At 45.9% G+C, this 22,500-nt stretch overlaps 1 protein-coding gene and 1 non-coding gene across 5 annotated transcripts in view; both read right to left on the bottom strand.

Moving 5' to 3' along the window:
* Positions 1–22,500, bottom strand: part of LOC116095085 — a 136,839-nt gene that overhangs the window by 13,701 nt on the left and 100,638 nt on the right. For all 4 annotated transcript variants that reach the window (XR_004120433.1, XR_004120434.1, XM_031376605.1 and 1 more), the window contains one exon: positions 2,302–2,608. Coding sequence is in view for 2 of the 4 variants with exons in the window: in XM_031376605.1 (XP_031232465.1) it covers positions 2,302–2,381 (80 nt within the window). In the remaining 2 variants the exon portion in view is untranslated. The remainder of the gene's footprint in view (positions 1–2,301; positions 2,609–22,500) is intronic.
* Positions 870–1,004, bottom strand: LOC116095188. Its single transcript, XR_004120507.1, has one exon. It is a non-coding gene; the product is annotated as a small nucleolar RNA SNORA51 (small nucleolar RNA).

Here is a 22,500-nt window from a genome sequence, read left to right as displayed (position 1 = left end):
TGAATGAGGCACAAGCAAATCTTTTTACACAACCTGATTGTCTTTGTAATATTGCCCTTCTCCTCTCAGAGTAATCGGCTTTGAAATAAGACCCAGCATAAATTCTACCTATTGGAGGAGGAAATCTCTAAACAAAATTTTTTACTTTAAAAACAGGCTCAGGGTACTTTTTCCATTTGAGTGAAGAGTCTTCATTGTACCTCCCTTGAAATAATAAAATTAGGGGGAAACCCCCAAAGACTTGTTATCTCATACTTTATCTTGCAACAATTGATTTCACAAGTATAATATGTACATTAAAGACAACACACAGGACTGGAGAGGTGGCTCAGTCAATTAGAACCACTGGCTGCTATTTCAGAGGACCCAGGTTCAAATTCCCAATAACCACATAGCAGCTCACACCTGTCTGTAACTGAAGGAAGTCCCAGGGAATCCAATGCCCTCGTCTGACTTCCATGGGCACCGGGCATGCATGTGGTACACAGTCATATGTGTAGAGAAAATACCTAGACACATAAAAATTAAAATAGAAAAAATTCTAGAAATACTTTATGCATAGCAAAGAATACATAGAGGAAAAAAGTACTTTATTTTAGAACAAAATAAATACTGAACCTTTAAATACCATCAATGAAAATACTCACGAGGCTTCAATTCTTTACAGCAAATGCAGACACATTAGAAAATAAATACTGAACCTTTAAATACCATCAATGAAAATACTCGCACGGTTTCAATTCTTTACAGCAAATGCAGACACATTAGAAAAACTGCTACTTGACTTTTGGTCGCAGGTTATAACACAAGATTCCTTAAAATAGTTCCTGGGTACAATATGAAATTATCAATATAAGTTTTTTTTCTTCCCGTGTCTCCCCATTCATAATTCAGACTAGGCACAGTGGCCTAGGCTGAGGTGTATATAGGGTAGGTTTATTCTGCCTCCTCTTTCTATACAGTCAGTGTAGGAACACAGCTTGTGATTTTTTGTTTTTAAAGCTTGCAAGGCTAAGAATGACAGTCCCTAGTGGTAAGAGCCTGGTTTGGGTCTCAGCCCCTAGACAGCATTGGCAATGGTAAACCCAGTAGAGAGCTGAACAATTACTCCTGTGAAATGAGCCGACAGACTTTCAACACTGTGGCTGCTCTGAGCCAGCCTTACTTTCTCATCCACCACCTCACCTGAGGAATGGGCAAGGCCCCCTCTCTCCTCCACCTCTTCGTGCTTGATGTGTGCCCACTCATTTGTGGTGGTGTTTAGGAACACTCCTTCATTAACTCACCATCAAGCACTGGAGAAGGGAGGGTTGCTGGGAATTTAAAGAAGCATTAGCTGTAAAATAAAACAATGTCCTTCATCTAGATATTATTTCTCTGCTGGAAATAGCAGCACCTTTGCTCCTAGATCAAGGCCATCTTCTGTTACATCATGAGTTCAAGGCCAGCTTAGAATATATGAGAGCCTGAATTACAAAGTAAAGAGGTAAAACATTTATCATTTCATATTGATTCTGAGCCTCCCTCAAAAGAAGAATTATAGAAATGTAATATCTGCCACACTAAAAGTGACACAGAAGTGACAGGTAAGTGTTCTAAGCTGATCTTGAAGGTACTTTCTGCTGTGACCTATTTTTACTGTTTTATAATCACCATGGGCTTCCTGGAACAGAATGCACATAAATCTATGTATTCACATAGTCGTGTGTGTGTGTGTGTGTGTGTGTGTGTGTGTGTGTGTGTGTTGTGTGTGTGTGTGTCCTGGGATTCAATATATAGACCTGAACTCACTGATTGCATCTACCTTTCAAGTGCTGGGATTAAAGGCATGAGCCACCACATTTGGCTAAATCATCTTTTTAAAAGGTAACTTGTGTTCAATTTGCTGTGGGTTTTGTTGGTTGGTTTGAGACGGGGTTTCTCTGTGTAGCCCTGACTGACCTGGAACTCACTTTGTAGACCAGGCTGGCCCTGAACTCAGAGACTTACTTGCCTCTGTCTCCCAAGCACTGGATTAAAGGCGTGTGCCATCATGCCCAAATGGTGATTTGTTTTCTTTAAAACAGAGTCTCCAGTGGACCAGGCTGAGCTCAGTCCTGAGATTCTTCTGTCTGATCTATTCTAGGGCTGGAACTACAGGCATGTATCACTTATTAACTGATCTTAATTTTAAAATTCAGGAATCATTTCTCTGTGTCTCTGCCTCTTTCTCTCTCTGCCTCCCTTTGTCTGTCTGTCTGTCTGTCTCTCTCTCCCACCTTTTGTTCAGAATGGTCACAGAAGGATAGAGCTCAAGCTCACCTTTCCACGCTACCAAATACATGTTGCCAAGATCTTCCAGAGAGAATATGGTTCTCCACTGTGTCAGTCACTAAAGCCATGGTGCCATGCCACCCATTGTCTGAGATGAACTCACATGGTCCTTCCAGCACAGGGGACTTCCTGGCAAGCTTCTTATAGGGCTCAGGGATGACAAAATAGAAGGATCCAGCAAACAGAAAATGAGGTCTTTCTTAGTTTCGCAAGAGATGTCTGAACTCTCAGACCAAAGCCACCGGCCAGATTCTCTTAAATGGATCTTGAGGAGAATATAATTTCTAGGTTCAATCTGAAAAAAAAAAAAAAAGTAAAATATAAGTCTCTTATTCCCAAGATCTTCCATTTGTCAGACCCCTCGCTCCCCAATCCTCATTTTTCGGTTTTCTTCTTCTTCTTCTTTTTTTCTGTGATGACCTTGAACTTCAGAACCTCCTGCATCTACCTCTCAAGTGCTGGTTTACTCTGTGCTGGAGATCTAGCCCAGAGCTTCTTGTACTCTAGAAAAGCATTTTACCAACTGAGCTATACCCCAGTCCTCATTTTTCACTTTGTGCATAAACATTTATGCAATGATACAGATATTTTATTTAGCAACTCATCAAGCTGAATGTTCTCTGATGGTGAAGATCTACAAGCGTGCTGTGGTGTGCAGCACACACTAAAACCTACAGATAAATTTATAGCAGCAACGTCTGAACTTCAATGTCCCCAATGGCTGGAGTCCACTCTTAGACTTAGCTTGGTCCTCCAGACCTGCTCAACCTCCTTACGGAACAGCAAATATCATGCAGCAACATCAGGTTGGTCCTTCAGGTACCAAAGGCAAACGTACTTAAGTTACTCTTCCTAGACCAACCCAAGCAGAGTCACCATGAACCCAGGTGTAAAGAAACAAACTCCAGAGTCTTGAGAAGCTTCACAATCCCTAGGACATGTATTGTATAAACCATAGCGAGGTCATGTTGGTGATATTATTTCTCTAATTTCCTTCCCTGAGTTGTTATGGACAATAACATTGACCTACAAATTTTAATTGATGTCAAACAGAAGGGTGGCCAGCCTTCAGTTAATCTCCTCTACCAGTGGCAGGGAAGACTGCCCAAATAGCCTGAAGCTAGGTGACCCAGGATGGCTTACCATCCAAATGTGACTTCAGGGTGTCGTTTTAATGCTGATCCATTTGACTCTAGCTTGCTGTCTGTCTTCAGGACTCAAGAACCTTGAAAAGAGAGTTATAAGAATCCTCTCCTTCCTACCTCTGGCTGCCACCTGTGGCTGCTTTCAGATGTGAGTCTTAACTCAGTCTCTTTGGAGCGGCCTCATTTTTTCTTACTCATTATCTTTTGGGAGAATTCCTCCTCTCTCTCTCTCTCTCCCTTTCTTTCTCTCTCTCTCTCTCTTTCTCTCTCTCTCTCTGTGTATGTTTCCTACCCTCCCCCCCCAATCTAATTTTTGGCTACATCATGATTTAATTCTGAAAAATTTCCAAGGGGCTCCAGAGGAGAAATGAGTGAGTGAGAAGATGACTATTTCATATTCCTTTTCTTCCTCCTTCCTCCTCTTTTTCTTTTGATAGGGTCTTGTGTACACCAGACTGCCCTGGGACTCTCTCTGCAGATGAGAATGAACTTTAGTATCTGGTTCTCCTGCTTCCTTATCCCTAGTGCTGAGTTTACAGGTATGCACCACCATGTTCAGTGGGGCTGGGGTTGTAGCTGAGTTGGTGGAAGGCTTGTCTAACATGTAAAGGTTCCAATTCAATCCTTTCCTGCATATACTAGGGATGGTGACACATGCCTGTATCTCAGTACTCAGGAGGCGAGGACAGGAGAATCAGAAGTCCAAGGTAATTCTCAGCTATATAGTGAGTTCTAGGCTAACCTGGACTACAAGAAGCCCTGTCTTAAAATCAAGAAACAGAGTTCAGAGCTGAACAGAGAGAAGAATGTGGGCAAGGTTTGTGAAAGTGAGAAATGGGAATATCCCTTCTGGGCGTGTCCCTGATCAGGGGTGAAGCCAGTAGAGAAAAGAGCTGATGGCCTGGCCCACACCCTGCCCTAGAGATGATGATCCCTTTGCCCTTCTTGACACATGCATCAGTTTCAGCCCTGTTCTTTGAAGGAGCTTGGCATAAGCAACTTAAGCAGTATGTTCCAAAACACCAATACTTACTTGGAAAGACATCCCTCTGGCATCTTTCATAGACCTTTGGGAAACTGTTAGAGATGGGATGTCTTCTATTATAATGCACTGATACCATCCATCACACACCTGCACCACATAAGCTATTGCTCATATTCCTCCCCTCCCCCTCCGCACTTCCTCCTCTCTAGTGCCCTTCCTCTAGCTAAATAGTTCTTCCTTTTGCTTTTGAGTAATCTAAAACTAGATTCCACGCCAGGGAAAACTTGTCAGTTCATCTTTTTTTTCTCTCCCTAGTACCCGTTCAGGTTCACATCTGCAAATAGAATTATTGGGCCAACAAGATGGTTCAGTGGGAAAAGGCAACTGCTGCAAAGCCTGAGAACTTGAATTCAATCTCTGGGGCCCACATAGTGTAAGGAGGACATCTTCTGACCTCCATGTCCACACAGCCACATAAATAAATAAACATGCACAGAAATCTTGATATTGTTACTGAACTACTTTTTTTTTTTTTTGAGACAAGGTCTCATATAATCCAGGTTGTTCTCTTAACTACTATGGTGCTGAGGGTGACCTTGAACCAATGTTTCTTCTGCCTCTACCTTCTGAGTGCTGAGATTATATGTGTGAGCCACCATGCCAGTTTATGACATTCAGGGGATGGAGCCCACACAGTCCTGATGCTTGGTAGGTGCTCCACACTTAAGCCATGTAATCCTTGATTTCTATTTTGTTTACTGCTTGTTCTGGCACTAGAGATTGAAGCTAGGGTCTCTCACACACCTGGCAAACACTCTGTAAATGGAACTCTATAGATAATGAATTTTGGTGATTGTCAAAAATGATGGGTGAGGCCGGCAAAAGTTCCATCTGCCCAGCCTTCCTGCTCCCAAGACACTCTTGGCTACCATATCCCCAGTACAAAAAGAGGGGCACAGATAGGTGATCCTGGTTCTGGGCACACAATAGTTACAAATCTATATCTACAAATAGAAAACAACCCAAACAAATCAAAGATCTTAATGACTTCAGGTCATTAAGTTTGTTCAAAGACATTGTAGGGAGACACTTTAGTATCTGATTCTGTCTCCATATCCCAGTGCTGAGTTTACAGGTGTGCTCCACAATGGTCGGTGGGGCTGGGGTTGTAGCTGAGTTGGTGGAAGGCTTGCCTAGCTAGTGTGTAAAGATTCTAGTTCAGTCCTTAATGCATAAACTAGGTATGGTGACATATGTCTGTATCCCAGTACTCAGGTAAGACCTAGAATTACCCAGGACATCTCCCCCCCCCCATCAAACATGCACACATAAACACAAGTATACATATACATACTTACACACATACATGTATCTTTCTATACCTCACTGTGAAGAATAGACCAGCCACAGAAGCGATGGGACTGTGAAAGGTCCTACAGAAGAGAGGAGTGTTACAGGAGGAGCCAGACCATCAGAACTCACATGACTTATCCATGGATGTGATGAAATGGCTCAGGTGCTCCTCCTTTTGCTGGCCTGGACCTTGTCTCTGTGAGGAACAGTGCCAAGGATGTTTTTCTCAACCACAGGTTTTGTTCTCTGTAGCCTAGGCTGGCCTCCAACTTGCTATATACCCTGAGCTTCTTCAGTCCCAGGCATATGCTACTTTCCTGCATGCTAGGAAAGCACTCTACCAAATGAGCTACATCCCTAGCTCCTTGTGATATCTAGTTTTAATCCCAAAACACAAGTGCCAGAGAGTGAGACACCAGGAAAAGTTACTGCCGGCAATGAAATCACTCTCACACATGGCGCGTGACATGGCTGCAGCAAGCTAGATCGCTTTCAGCAACAAATCTGGTGGTGGGAATGATGAGGCGGGGCAAGCTGCAGACCCTGGCCCAGGCCACAGTTCCCCAGTTGTGCTGGCCCCAGGCCACAGTTTCCCAGCTGTGCTCTGATCAGCACAGACCATCGGATACCTGGCAGCCAGCTCTCTAGCAGCCTCCCTCCACTGATTGTTCGAGTTTCCTAGTGATCCCACAGTTCCAACAGGGCTGCTCTCTGCCCCACCTGCATTCCTGCCTTCTAAGCATACAGGTCCATGTCCTCCGCATCCTTGACGTATACATTTTTCTTGACCCAGTGTTTTTGTTTGTTTGCTTGAAGTCCTGGGGCTTTGGGATTCACTGGACTTTCACTGAGATGTCTGTATTATCATAGAGAAAATAACGCACAAGATGAAAATGGTATTTTCCTCTATGGCTACATTGGAAGAATATGTGTGCATCAAGTTATTAAAGAACTAAATATGAGTTTGAAGATCTTTCAGAGCGATGAGCGTTTGGTGCCTCCGTCCTGGCCTCCACCCACCTCACGCTGCTCTCATCATGGGAATGCTCACAAATCTAAAAGCAACTTTAAATACATACAATGACCTCATATACACTTGGGGCTTCTTATCAAGTAAATAAATAAATAAATATAAAAATCCTTATTTTCATGTGTGTGTGTGTGTGTGTGTGTGTGTGTGTGTGTGCGCGCGCACCTGTGAATATTGGTGCTCCACGGAGGGCAGAAGGCATCAGACTTTCTAGAGCTAAAAGTTATAGGCAGCTGTAAACTGCCTGACGTTGGTGCTATGTCCTCTACAAGAGTAGCAAGAACTCTTAACTGCTGAGCTACCTCTCTGCCTCCTTAATATAAGAGACGATTTCTTCTAAGGTTGATGCATAAGTACTCCGATTGTTGATCATAAGTATTCAAATTGAACAGCCAGTCCCATCTCTCCTCTGAGGGTTGAGTTCATTATAAAAGTTCAGACTCAAAATTAAATTCCCCTTTACACTTTCTTGGGCTCGAATTTCACTTTCCTCACTTTGATTAAGGCACAGCACTCGAGTTAAGAATCACCTTGCTAAACTGTACTCTCTTCTCAGTTCTGTGAGCACTATGAACAACATTGTCATAAAATCAATAAGAAAACCTCAGCTGTCACAGATCCTAAGCAACTCCTAGCCACAGAAATAACATGAACTGGCATTTCCCGAGTTGGGAAATGTGCTGTTTGCAGATGTACCCAACCGGCTTTAAATTTCCTGATCAGTGGGAGCGCAGAGGCCTGCCCCCACTGAGTGACTGAGGTGCCGGAATCCGCTTTTCTCCTGGTTAGAGACCAGGTGTTCTCTTTCTTCTTTCAGAAACAACCACAGGAACCAACACAGCACATTGGGATGTGGGACTCAGAGCTATTTCTAAGCTCTTCTAAGTTGGCTTTCGTAGAATTTATAACAGGATTTCAAATTAGGTTTTTTTTTTTCTTTCCTGAACCAATGGAAAAAAAAATTCAGATTTGGATTTAAATGTAGAATTCAGAAACTAAGCACCGAGAACAGTTCGAAAGCCTGCCGGCAGGGCCACTGCCAGAGCACTGCAGCATCTAAATCCTGCAACTCGGAAAACAAGGGCACAGTTGGAATTGCCTTTGTCCCAACTTCCTCATAACTGCAGCAAGGCTCAGGAAGGATAGCATGCCACTCAGAGAAGAGGAACCCAGGACTGGACCGACTGTGTTATCTGTGACACAGTGGTTTTTTCTACTCAGCTCAGCAGCTTGTTTCACGGGAGCGCATTTAAAAATCTCTTGTTATCGGACGCACCTACTCTGGAATAAGTCCTACAGAAAACATGTTAACTCTCCCCAAAACTTTGCTAAGAGGGCATATTGTCCGACTGCTAAGTGGCACACCACAAATTATTTACACACTGTAGGTAAAAATACTCTTGAGAATTGTCAGTCAGTGCAGCAAACAACCCAGTTGCCCTGTTCCTACATCGAACTATCCACATAAGTAAATAAACATACGCATAAGAAAGCTAGAGGTAGCTGGGCGATGCTAGCATTCACCTTTAATCCCTGCACTCCAATAGCACAGGCAGGTGGATCTCTATGAGTTCGAAGCCAGCCTGGTCTACAGAGGGAGTTTCAGGACAGCCAGTGCTACACAGAGAAACCCTGTCTGGAAAAGCAAAACCAACCAACCAACCAACCAACCAACCAACCAACCAACCAACCAACTGAACGAACAAATAAAAAAGAAAACTAGAGGGAAACTAGACAGCAGGGAGCCAAGTGACACAGCTTAACATTTTATAGCATGGATGTGTGACACTTGTCATTGTTGAGCCTTGGCTGTTGGAGTCTGTATCCCCTATATCTACCATCATTAGGATCTCTGGTTTGACAAAGAAACACCCACTTCTAATTTGCTCGGCCTTCTGGAGTCAAGGTTGGTATGCTGCACCTACTTAGCTCTGAGAGAAAATAGAACAACTGGAGCTTCTGCAAAAGGCCAGGATTTCAAATCAGCCTCATTTTACAAGCTCTCAGAAGCCACTCGATACATTTCAATTAGTCTTTTGAGACAGGGGCACAGACGTAGGCTAGCTTTGAACTTGTGCCTCCCGAGTACTGAAATTGCAGACATGCGCCATATACATCCAGTTTATGTTGTGCTGGGAACTGAACAGTATGCTTTGCATGTGTCTGACAGGCGCTCCGTCAGACTCTCTCTTTGGCAACTTTGCTGGAGGACTGTGGACACAGCAGAGTTCATCCATGATTGTGGCTCACAGCCTTTTCTAGAACAGCAAGGGGACAGAAGGGACAAAGCCCACACAGGTACCAAGTCCCTCATTCAGAAACAAGTGTCACCAGTGAAAGAAAACGACTAAATAGCATCCCAGTCAGAGGTAAGGAGCCACTGGGTGGGGTGGGATGCTTCCAAGACTGGCCTATCATTTCCTCTTAAGTTCAATACGGTGCCCTCCTTGTAGCCAAGGCTGGCCTCAAATATTCAACGTTCATCTTCTGCCTCTCCCCTCCTAAATTCCAAAGCAATGATATAAAGCACTGCACTTCTGAAGAGACCATACTAAACCCTCATAAGGGTCTGGCCACCTGCATGTGCCTTCTACTACAGTCCTCTAAGGTTTGGCTTAGCTAAGTTTTACAGACAGATCTGAGTCTACATTGATCTGTCTAAATAGCCCACAGTAAGTGCCAATTCTGGTACACTGTCTCTTCTAGAATCCCTTATCCAAGGAAGGCCCTACAAAAGGCTAACTTCCAACCCTGAAATACACTCATAGTACAAAAAACATTACATCAGCAATAACATATATGAAGTTCCAAGCTTATAGATTTGAAATCCTGTGGTTCCATTTACTAGATGGGGGACCAGGTATGATGTTCCCCTGCAGACTCAAGTTCTAGGCCAATGGCACAGAATCTGGCCCTGGGATCACAGACCCCTCAGGGACTCAAGAAGGAAAAACTTCAATGGCCACTTGCCTGAGTTGCTGCATTTCTTCTTCCTCCCCCACCCCCACCCTACCTCCCAGGTTTCTCTGTATATCCCTGGCTGTTTTGAACTCACTTTGTAGATCAAGCTGGCCTGGAACTCACAGACATCCACCTGTCTCTGCTTCCCAAGCGCTAGGATTAGAGGAATGTACCAGCATGCCAAGCCTGAGTTACTACACTTCTTAAAGATGCCAGAATCTCCACCTCTTTTTGCTTTCTCTTTGTCTCTGTCTGTCTCTGTGTCTCACTATCTATCTGTCTCTCTGTACTCTTTTTGGTCACCAAGAAAATACATCTTAAAGGGAATTCTTCCATATGCATGTCACTAAGAACAGACATATCAGGCTATCTCTCTTAGGAAATGTGAGCACTTGTTGGTCTTGGGGGGTTAGGGGTGGAGTTTGGGAAATTCGACCTCTGCCTGCCCTTGCAAGTTGTGGGGTTGTAGATTGGCAGCCGCTCTGTGGAGGCAGGGCCAGGGATAGCAGGGGTCAGTGAGGTTGAGAAGTATTCAAATGTAAATTTACACCTGAAAAGACAGAATGGAGTCACCCACTTGGGGGGTGATTTGAGTTTCTTGTGAAAACACGCCCTGAGTGCTTCCTCGCGAAAGATGAAAGTTGCAGTGGAGGGGAACAGTCTAGGAGTGATGGAGCCGGAAGAAAGGACAGAGCAGGGCAGCTTTGATGAGCAAAAGAAATGGGTTCAGCCACCGGTTGTAAATCTATTTCCAACTTTCCCTTTTCAGTGCAGTTTTGAGATTCAATAGCATGGTGGTATTTCTGCCTTACTAAATATTTGGAGGTTGTCTATGAAATCAAGAATATGCAAATAAAGAACCAGCCTATTTTTTTCCCCTGACATTTGAACGGGTTTTCTCGCTGTGTAATAGTTTTTTTTTCTTTAATGATTGCTACTTACTTTGCTTAGTGGAATGCCCAAAGTACCACAAGAGAGAGAGAGAGAGAGAGAGAGAGAGAGAGAGAGAGAGAGAGAGAGAGAGAGAGAGAGAGAGAAACTTCCACATTCCAACACTGCCTTCAACCTCAAATGACAGTAAAAGGTTCATTCAGACCCCAGGACCACACTGAGGCATTAATTAGGCTGATGAAATCCATGGAAATGTATGGATTCAGCATAATCAAGTTTCCACCGCAGACTACCGTTTAGGAATACGTGAGCAGCTGGGAGAATAGACAGTACTGTTAGAGTTAAGTCATGCATGTAATTGAGTATATTTAACATAACCATTTTAATGACCAGTGATTAAAAGTGCATCTTACTTAAATGGTATATCCTCTGCAATTTCTTCATATCAACTCGATAATGTTCTCAGAAGGAAAGGGGGGGGATATAAATTTCTAAACAAGATTTTTTTTTTTGAGTTTGAAAGAAAAAGGCCAGAAAATGAACTGAGAAGAGAATAAAGAGACTCATGCAAAACAGCCTTATCAATATGCTCACTTTTGTGCATTTGTGCTCAGTTCAAATAAAGCAGTAGGGATATATAAGCAAATAATATATAAATATTTTTTTCTTAAAGATGAAAATGTGATGACATCCATCCATGTGTGCACTGGCTCTCCAGCTCTCACTTGCTAAAAAAAAGTCTTCTGATTTTAAAGAGCTTCCCTAGGAATCCTGGAAGTTCACTCTTCTGACTCTTCCGACCTGTAGTGTTGGCTGATGTGAATGGAGCCTGCCTCTGGGAAGAAGGGAGAACGCACAAACAGAAGCGCCCAGATGTGACTGCCCACAAGCAAACAGGCCAGAAATCTGGAAGGGGGCGGGGGATTGAACTCTTAGAGGGTTCTTAGAGGCAGAGTCTGCTCTGTTCTGTTTACATCGACCAGGCCAGATAAGTGGGGGCTTTGTGGGATCATGCACATGCCAGCTCCGTTACTTTTGTTATATGTTCTCAGCTTTTGTGCTCAAAAAACAAAAACCCACCAATGACTATGCTGGGGAAAGATAGAGGAGGATCCAGGAGTGCAGCTAGGAGTGTGTAAATTGCATGAAGAGCACACACCCATGCAGGCGCCATTAAAAGTGGGAGTTTGACCGGGCTGTCCAGCTTCCAAAAGCTGTCTTTTCACCTCTTCACTTGCTCCCATTCCCAGAGATAGACAATCTATTCTCCTGTTAAAAAGGAAGGCCATAGAGGACTACATTGCTCAGAATGCCTGGAAGTTTTGCTGACACTTTTACTAGCCCAAGAGGAGGGTATTAAGGGAAGTGTGCAAGCACAAAAAAGATGCTGGTGCATCTGGATAAAATAAAAATAGTTTTAGGAGGAAATCATTTTGAGTCTCTCTTCCTTCAGGTAACAGGTCTTCTTTGGTTTGGAGGGACATGTCTGGAGATGTGCAGTCTCTGAGGCATATTCTTGCCCTCAATGTTCAGTCTATAAATACAGCACAGGAGTAGTGCCAGGGCAGTCTGAGCACAAGAAGCTGAGCCTTGAAAGCATCTTTTCCTTCTGGCTATGGTGGCACTTAAATGATAATGTGGGCAGTCAAGCTGGGAGATTTATATCTTTTGGAAAGTAGGGCAAGCCAGATGGTAATAGCGTCATTAACACACAAACTTGGGACGGGCGGGCGAGTGAAGCTTGAAATCAGGGAAGAGCTCAGGAGAACAAAGGGGGCTGCTGTGAAGAGTCCCCTCCATCCCCCCTGCTGGCCAGAGCTATGAGTCCCTAGGTACTGGGGTCTGTTCTTGTCCAGAACTGGATAATAAACAGTGGCTTTTCCCATCTTTCAGTGTGACTTAGTACAGAAAAAACTTTTCCAATAGGCAAACTTAACAGTCATTCATGGTAACTCTTCCTGCTCTGAAGTGGCAGGAGTGGGCCTTTAATTCAAATGTGTGCTCCTCACACTGGTATGATAAGCCCTGCAACTGTTGACACTCTGCGAAATCGAAGTTCTGCTTAGTGTATGTTTCAGACAAAAGTTCACCTCCCTCCCCTTAGGCAAACACTGTAGGCAAACAAGACAAGTCCAGAAGCACCTCCTTTTTTTTTTTAATTTTGGTGTTGGGTTTGGTGCCAAGGTGTTGCAAGGGGCTCTGGCAAACTATGGGTTTTACTTCGGAAAACTTTGACGTTCGAGTCAGACTCTTACAGAATAGATATGGTTTAGAAAGAACAGAGAAGATAGTAGGACTGAATTAAAGTCGTACTAATAATAGTGTTTATTCTAACTACCTCCACAGACGTTTGTGAGCAGGAAGTGCAGTTGTAACTGACAAGACAGAAAATTAGTAACTGTGTCACTTCATTAACGCAGCGTAATACAATATGTACACACATATATACACAATGCATTATTAAAAGGAAAAGTAATGTTCTTGACATAGACAATATACCACACACAGCTTCTGGAAGTCAGCGAGCGAAGGTGACAGGGATCAGGCGTTGGCTGGCTTGAGTGATACCTGTTAGCAACTAAAAGTTGACGAGATACAAACTAAAGCGAACGTTTCCCCTTTTCTCCTTCAAAGCAAAACCCAAAACAGCCCCCCGCCCCCGGACTCTCAAACTAGAGCTCTTTAAAGACCCTGAGGACTTACGCTCAAGGCATTATTCAGAAAAACACTGAGCCCGGTCGTTCGTCACAGGCAATTGTTAAAGGCTTTCAAAGAGCCGATCAAACGCGGCCAGAGTAATCTACATTGGAGTCCGGATGGTGGAGTTACGGCGTACACCTGCGGGGTGTTTGCTGTCGTTGCTCCTCGCTGAGCTACAAATCTTGATTAAAGCTCTCTGCCTAAGTTGCTCCGCAGTTTGGAAAGAGTTTCTTGGGGCAGTTCACTTTGACCAGAGAGCTATTTGGACACTCCAGTCAGAGAGGAGTGAAGCCACCAAGGTGGGGAGGAACAGAGACGGTGAAGAGTTGGGAAGGTCTGTTTCTTGCATGGACTCTTTGAACAGAACCTTCACCCAAGCGTAGACAACCAAGATAGAAGTCCTGATTCGTGGCTTGCCTTTGAGTTCCAGTATCTCCAAAACTCCTTCACTGGCTTTGCCACAACTTTTCGTTGTCCTAGTGTATAGATGTCAGTTCGTAGCTTTCCTTAATCTATTCCCACAGGTGTCCACCCTAGAGCCTGTTTCCAGCCTCGGCCAGCACTCCTTTTCTGGTACAAAACTTTCTTTTTCTCCCCGAGTCCGTCTCTAGTTTGAAACTTTCGCTTTTGATTCATTTGTTTGAGGTTATTTCCCCTCCTTTTCTGGGTTGGCTAGGTTTCCACTGCTTTTACTCTGGGGGGCAAAAAATATGAAGTTGTGAGAAAAGACTACGCGAGGGTCGGACAGTTGGAGGCGGGAGGAACTACTGCGTCGGTCTGCAATCAGCTAGTATGTCCGCATACCCTCTGCAATCCAGTGCGGCCCATTTGGGGGATGGGGTGGAGACTAACCCGCTGCCCGCAATGCCAAGATCAACACTCGGAGCGAATGTTATCAATAGACCAATTTTCTGCTCTTACTCGGGGCTTTTTTTGTTTCATTCCTAAGTGGAGAGTGTTTGAGCTGCGCAAGACTCAACTGCACGGAGGCGCCCGGAAAGAGAGGGCGCTAGAAGCGGGAGACGCAAATATGGAAATTAACTCATTAGGAAGGGGTGTGGTTAGCGCGAAGCCCCCTCCTCCATCCCTTCCTTTCTCCCTCGCTGCCACCGTCCTGGCTTGCTAAATATGAGATTACAAACAAACAAATAAAGCAGAAGCTGACTACGCAGCCCCAGATCAAGCACGCTCCAGATAATTCTCTCCACTCAGCGCCGAGGCCAGTTCTGCCACGCAGCACCCGCCCCTGTCGCCACCGGGGGCTGCGGCTTTCCTAGCGCCATCTCCCGCCGCCCGGCACTGCAGCGGGGCCGCAGTCACCTTTCGAAGGCGCAGCACGTGGTCCCAACACCCGGCGGGGTGCACGTTTTAAACTCTAAGACGCCAGCTTCAGCCACTGTGGCGCCCTTCCGAGGGCCTCTGCTGACCTCGAGGTTCTTCTGCAAAGGCCCTGGGTGCTGGGGTGCTCTGAGGGAGAAAACAATCGAGCTTAGAAAAGAATGTTCCCGAGTCTCTAGCCTGGGCTCCCCCGCCCCCATGCGGTGCCGTACTCAGAGCGCGAGATTGCAGTGTGCCAGGGCTCGGGTGAGACAAAAATTGGCATCAAGGCGGAGGCCTGCTTAGCGTCAGAGCCCGAGGTTGAGATAGTAAAAAAAGACGAGGTGCCTGAGAGTGAAGTCTGTGGGGTTGGACCGCCTGGGGTGCAAAATTCCGTGTCTAAATAAAATCGTGCGGGGTGTGTGTGTTGGGGGTGGTGGTGGTGGTCGCAATTAAAATGAAACAAAATGCGAAACATCCTCAGTTGAGTCGGTCTCCCTACTCCCTATGCCTCATACAGCCCTGTATCTAAGTCCTCAAAGCCAGGCTTAGTGTAAGGCCTGGGGCAAAAAAAAAAAAAAAAAAAAAAAAAAAAAAGGTACTCGTAACGGCCGTCCTTCCGGCGACCGGCCTCCCCGCCCCGGCTCCCATACTGGTGCTCCCGCAGCTGCGGGCCCCTTGGAGGAAGGCTGCGCAGTCCCCAGCCTCCCGCTGCCTGCAGGCCACCGCGCCTCAATGCGGGCATTGTCCGCCGCGGGTGGGGAGGCCAGACAACCAACACACAAGAATAGCAATGTTCCCGACTCCTGTTAAGAGAAAGTTTCCAAATGTCCTCCTTGTGTTGAAATACTACTTTTTAAAAAGTGCGAGTGCGTGTTTCCGTGGGCAAAGATTCGTTTTTGAAAGTCCACTCTCAATTCCTCAACGCTTTTCACTTCTTTTAAGTTCTCAGAAACGGAGAGAGTGGGCAGAAAGTAACTGGATTAGGGGAAGGGGGAGGAGGACAAAAACGTGAATATGGTTGGCGGTCAGTGGGACGGTTTTGAAATACCGGCAGTTGTCACCCAGGTCTGGTTCGGGGACGCGGGGACAGATGCTCGGTTGGCGCGCAGAGTGGGAGGAGGGCCCAGGGGCGCGTGTGCTGGGAAGCGTTTCGCACCTCCTGTTTATCTTAGAAAGGCGCGGAGGGGTGGGTGGGAGCGAATTGTTCCTTTTCCCCGACAGGCAGTATTAGTTGACTAAAATGGAGAGGCGGGCACACACAAAAACAAAACCTCTGCAGGCTGCGAGTCTCTCTCCTCTGACCCGAATTCCAAAGGCTGGGGCTTGCCACTCAGAAGACCCTAGCCTCGCGCTCTTCTGACCACGGCAGAAGCAGCAGTGGATGCCTTTAGAACTGGGCCTTTGGGGACAAGGGTGATAGCAGCGGGGACGCCTTCCTTCCATGAGTGGTCTTTCTCGTGAGAGGGTCTCTGGGTATTCTCAGCTTTTCCCAGGCATTTGAGAAATAATGGCTCAAGTCCCTGGCCAAACTGTCTAAGTCAAGTATATTTCAAGACCCTGCAATACTGATTCCGTTTTTTTTTTTTAATCACAACAGAACAAAATAAGTCCAAACCAACCAACCAACTAACCATCCAAAACAAAGCAAAACAAAACGCAGACCCCTGCTCTCCCTGTCCCACAGCCAAACTGACCGTAAGGGCGCCCAAAGGGTTGTGGCTATTTGTAAGTAGTGTTAATTTGGTGAGTTGACTGGATGCCTTAATGATAAATCCCCAATGTAAAGAGCCCGATACAAGCTCTAATTGCTACTGGGAACTTCAGGTGGTTGCTAGGCTCCGTGGACCACAGCCACCCCAGAAAGCCTCCAACAGTGTGTTTGGATGGTGGGTAGAGGGGTGGGGTGGAGTTTCTACAGCTAGCGGTGCCCACATCTGCTGGGACTTCCATATCGAAGCTGTTCATTTACCGGAGCCAACTTATGAAACCTCCACAATTAGATCTTCATTGTCCTTCCCCCATAATGCTGTCTAGAAAGAAAAGGTCTTCCCGGTCGGGGCCAATCCAACGAAGCGTTTGACGTTATTAAATAATAAAGCGATTGTGATTTACATTGTTGTTGAGAAAAAAGGCCAATTATCCACTGTTATGTTGCCATAAAGATCATATTAACTCGAATTAGTAATCAAACAATATGCGAGCGCTTTAAAAGTACAGCAGAACTGGGTGACAGCTACCGCGACGTCTTCACTTTCACCAGCAAACCCACCCGCATCGTCAGCCGGAGCAAAAGAGGCCGACACCACAGGCCCGAAAGGAGGGAAGAGAGCTGCGAAGTGGTGATTAACCGTGTCCAGTGTTAATTATTCTCAATTAATCCCAAACACTGCAAACCTTTCCTGGTTCTCTGCAAGTTCCCGTGTTGGGGATGCTTTGAGGATGGCGCCTCTCTGGGAAGGAAGAGGCGCCTCGAGTACCTGCGGGCTGAGCGAAGGGGCTGGCATGCAGGTGCACTCGAGAATGCTGCGCGTGGCGCGCGCGCGGGAGGCTCACTGCCTTCCCCACAGCTCCAGCTGCAACCCGAGGCAGACTCCAGACGTGGGCAAGGCCCACAGCATCCTGCCACTTCCCCCCACCCCCTCGCCGTGAATCCTGAGTCTTCTCTACTCAAATCCCTCTCGCGCGCGCCCTCTGTTATTAGGTTTATAACTCTTTGCCCACTTAAATCTGTGCAGCCAACCAAGGAAATCTAAATAGGTTTGAGTTGCCCCTTGGGTACCGAATGGAAGCCTTAATAAGAAAGATTAATTGTGGGTGTGTACCGGCCGGAAGATACGTTAGAGCCTAAGCTGCAGGCGCTGTGGATGGGGAATCGGAACATTTCTTCTAGGCCTAGACTTTAAGTAGGCGCCATAGGCATACCTGCCGAAAGGCCACAAACAAGTAAGCTTTGTCTCACTCTCAGACATCTCTTTCCTGTGATTTGGGATTTTACAGAATTTAGTCTTTACTATCAGTGCCTTTCAGAACCACCCGGCGCACTCCGGGCTTCTCCTTTTACCCAGAGGCGAGCAAAGGGGCGGGGGTCCTTCTTAGTCCCACCGAAGTGTCTAAGTGAATCAGAAACAGGTTTTACTGAGGAGGGGTGTTGGAAAGTTGATGTTTTCCTTGGCTAGGGGGATGTGTTTTAACTGTATGTAAACAGTGAGTAATTTTCCTCAGCACAGACGGGAACCATCTATTAGTTGGACCACCTTGGTGTCACCCTCTTATCACGGGCTAGGGGCTAGGGTGGTGCTGAGGGAAGTATCTTGCCTTTCCCCAAATCTTCAGATCCAAAACTAAAACCCAGCCAAAGCGTGGGGGGAGGGCAGGGTGTTTAAGGAAGGGCCTGACTGCCAAGTTCCCAATAGCCTCTCACACTTAAATAATTCCATTTAAAACTTGCTGTACCCAGGCCTGAGCTCACACCAGTGTGAGAGGAAAACTCTGCTAACGTCTGCTAGTTGGCAGCAAGGGCAGCTAAAGGGTGGTCGCATTTCTGTCCAGAGTTTTAAAACAGTTGCCGCCTTTCCTGACCCCCTTCTCTTCCTCCCCACCCCTCTCCCCAGTAAAACCAATTCAAAAGGGGACAGGACTGTGCTCAGCAAGATTAACGTGCCTTCATTTGTAGGATTAGCCCTCTCATGCTGCATAATAAAATACTAGAGGTCCTTTTACATTTAAACAAATACACGAAATTCATGCCTTCTCTCCTTTCCTGTTTGATCTCACAGGACTTGCAAGACCCAAGCTTGGAACCGAAGTAGTCTCAGAAAAACTTTTAACTTTACAGTTCTCAGATCCTAGCACATCTGTGCCTCACGAACATTGATATTGGGTGAGAGCAGAGAGATCCGCTTACTTTTTAATATCTACAGCAATAGATTTGAGTTGGGAACTCACGATTAAAAGTCTATTTGTTCCTCCCAGGGCTCATGGATTTCAATGCTGGCCATAGGAACCACAAAATGTTCATTAAAGGAACCTATGCAAGGCTACTGTATGGCCACTTTGTCGGTTGAGGACTGTGGATGGGGGAAAGTATGTGAGTGTGAGCCGATGTCACGCTGGCCACCAGTGTGTGGTCTATTGTGGGAAATGCTGCTTTTTGACTGAACAGAGGCCCCCTCCCCCTTCCCCAGCCCTACTGCACCTGCAGTGGATGAGGGAGTCCCTGCCATTCAGCCCGGCGCAGATTGTTCAAACAGAAGACATCTCTGACAGCACTCAATTCATTACATTTCTTCCTGCTTTTCAAACCAACACACACACACAAAATGAGTATTGCCAGCCAGTGACAGCCAAAAAAAAAAAAAAAATCTTAAAATACTTTATATGCAGCTAATTTAGAAGCTCACACAACTAACCATGAAATATTTTGTGTCCTTAACTTGGAAAGCTTCCTGGGGCTGGGTGGGGGGTGGGTGGGTGGGTGGATTACCTGATTTTTTTTTTTTCCTATTGAAACCTACCTCCATAGTTTATATGGAAATAGTAAGTTTGTAGAATGACATTGCTTGCAGGGCAGGGAGAACTTTCTATAGGGATCAAAGCGGAAACATGCAAGAGAGAATAGGTCCTGATTAATCTTAGCAGAAGGGCCCACTTGATACATACTCATAATTTATTCTGGGGAACCAGCTTGCTAATAGAGGAAGGGTACCCAAGTTACAGGAGCAGGCTGCAGAGGAGGAAAGAAGGAAGTCCTGGGAAAGGAGGTGTGAGCTAAACATTTAAATCAAGTTCCTGACAACCAAGCCTCACATCCACATGCTCTGGCTTACTTTGCCATCTTGGATTCAGAAATGATTTGCACTATTTCACAAAGCTGCTGAGAGGGTGTTTGGAAAGCTGGCGACAGAGCGTTAGCCTAGTTTACCAGAAGTTGGAGTAAACACACTCCCAGAAGACTAGATTTTGAGGCACCTTCCTTGGAGGAGAGAAGTACAGGGAAACAAGCAGAAAGGGGACCTTGAGAGACAAGCTTGCTTTAATCCGACTGGACTGTAACCTTATGCAACATCTCAGATTGGAGTGCTGGCTGATTTTTGTCTAATTATTTTGTGAAATTCTGGGTCCATATCAGAACATAAAGTCCAGTTTCCAGACGATTCATTTGCCTTGGAAGGGAATTCAAAAAATGAAATGGATTTAAGGGTTGAAAATAAATCCTGGGCAGTGCACCTCCAGAAACAGCAAAGGATGTCCGTCCACCAGTGAGTGCGGCTCTGTCCATTTTAGACATACTCCACCTACCAAATGGTTTTCATCTTTAACTCACTCGGAGAATGTCCACAGTCAGCGTTTGACTCTGACATATTATTGTTCTTATTTTGAGATGGGTCTAGTGTAGCTCTGGCTAAAAGCTGTATAAATCCCCAAGAGTGGAAGGTATGGAGAACGTGGAAATGCTATGCCAATGGTAATCCAGAAGCAACTGTTAAAACCACTGTGATATCAGAGCCAGAAGACTTTAGAAGTTGGAAGCTGTTGCTAGGACTCAGGAGAGCTGAAAACAGTCCAGCCATGGTGTGTCTAAAAAGGTCTCTGGCCTAATTTGATAAGAGCCTGAAGACAAAATAAAACCCAGCTGACCAACTCATTCTGATCTCAGAATAAACTCTAGCTAGCAGATCACTCAACTCTGAAAGCACACATAAAGGAAAGAAGTCCTTCTGTAGAAGTATGTGGGCTGTGTGTGAGCAGATCTGGAATTATTTATAAGAGAAATCAGTCATTTGAATGTTGGGGAGGCCAGGGGCCTCCAAAACTGGACTTGTTAGTATGATGGAAGTCAACTTTACTGGCTTGCCCAGGAACTCTCTGGTGTTTCCTGTATAGGCCTCCCAGAGGAGCTGCAGACCCTGCCATCACAAGGTGGGGGTAGGGGCATCTCCCTACTCTGGTGTGGCCACCAGTGACAAGAATGCCAGGGGAGATGGAATTCTAATATCACCAGCATTTTATTGCCCTTTGGGGGTGGGGGCAACTCCAGTCTCAAGTGCCCACATTCTTCCTTTCAGGAAGACACACTGATTGGCAGAGTTTCAAAGTGACTTCCCAGGCTAACCTTAAGTCAGAAGGGGTGATAAAGAGGTGAAAGAGACCCCCAAGGCTAACATCACTGCATAGGATCCTAACAAGGGCCAGGATCTTTGAATACAGCTTTGAGACCACCATGGCATGTGGTTCCCTGTCTCTCACCTTCTGCTAGACAGAGAGTTAATCTCAGGCTCCAATCAAGCCAGTAGATGTAAGAGTCTGTGGGGGTGGTCTTACACAGCCAACTGTACTTCACACCTTAGGAAGTGATGGGCTGGCTCATCCCGACCTGCTTCCCCCTCCCCCCATCCAAAAACAAAACCAAAAAAACCTCTCTCAAAGCCTCCCACATTTTAACCAGTGCTCTCTGGCTTGGGTGAGAAGAACCCAGTATTACTTAGCCACGGGCAAAGGACTAGGGTAAGATGTCAAGAAGACAACACCCAGGTCAACAACTTCTGATCTTGAGGATATGAAGCCTATAGTCATCTCTGAGGCCAGGAGGTCAACATAGAGAGTGTTCAGTCTCCCGCGCAGGAGGCAGGGCACTTTGTAACAGCTACACAGCACCAGAAACTTTCTCTCGCTGCAGGGTTGCGGGAGGGCATAGAGACACTGGGAACCCCTCCGCAGCTTTTTGGGGAGTTTCTGGGGATGAGGGCCAGGCCGCGGTGACGTCAGGTCCTAGCCTGTCCAGATTAGCTTCCGACTCCAGACTCCAGTCGGTACCAGTGCCACAGTCTCCAGGCTTTGGCCCTGTAGTCCCTTCCCTTCAGGGAGCCTGCAGGAGGCTGGAGAGCTCTTAGCTCAGCCCTGCCGAACCTGGGCCTGGAGAAGTAAAAGTGGTTCAAAGCGCCGAAATCTTTAAACATCCATGCCCACTTGACTCGCTATAGACAAGCAGATGGGGTCATAAAACGAATGGCCCCTCCGAGCTTTGAATCACCTGACCTGCCTGCCAACTAGAAACACTACCTCTAGTCCGAACGCTGGCCCAGAAGCAGCAAATAAATCTCTGCGTCCCTCAAATGAAAAAGGTTACCGCTTGCTTTTGGAGAGGAACTGACACCAGCGCCCAGGAAGTTAGCACTACTCCTGTTCTACCAAAGTATAAAATACAATCTATCCGGAACCGCACAGAGAAAGAGGGCTCTGACTAGAGAAATCCCTGCTTACCTGCGTACTCCAGTCTCTCCAAGAGAGGTTTCGTTAGTCAAAACAAGAAAGTCGAGCCGTCCATTATTTTCTAAAGGCCACAGAAGGAAAATATCCTGGTGGAGAATAGCAATACTAGAGCTGGCCAGCATCCCTAGAAGACAGGAGGCTCCCGGCTGGTGTCACGAACACATTTCCGGGAAAGTTTTTAATAGAAAATAATTATGAAAGACGTCGACCTAATCTTGCAGTTTGAGCCTTTTCCCTGTCTTTGGAAAGCGCTGTTGAGCTTTTTAAATTTCCAGAGTCGGTGTGCCTTTAGATATTATCCAGACTCTCACAGTAAAAGCCACAGTTTCTCCCTTCTTTAAGGGATCCATCTCCTAGATAGAGTCCCTAGAGAGAGGCAGTCAGACATCTTTCAAGTCAGGTCAAAAAAGAAAGTGAAGAATATGAAGTCAAATCCCCAACCCCAGGCCCAGGTGGAGCCTGAAAAGAAGTCTTAGCTCCAAGAGTGAGGAGAAGCAGTTGAAAACAAACAAAAACAATGCAAAAAAAAAAAA

Source organism: Mastomys coucha, unplaced genomic scaffold (assembly GCF_008632895.1).
Source record: "Mastomys coucha isolate ucsf_1 unplaced genomic scaffold, UCSF_Mcou_1 pScaffold17, whole genome shotgun sequence".
In the NCBI taxonomy this organism is placed as follows: Eukaryota; Metazoa; Chordata; class Mammalia; order Rodentia; family Muridae; genus Mastomys; species Mastomys coucha.
This window is presented reverse-complemented; position numbering and strand designations above follow the sequence as displayed.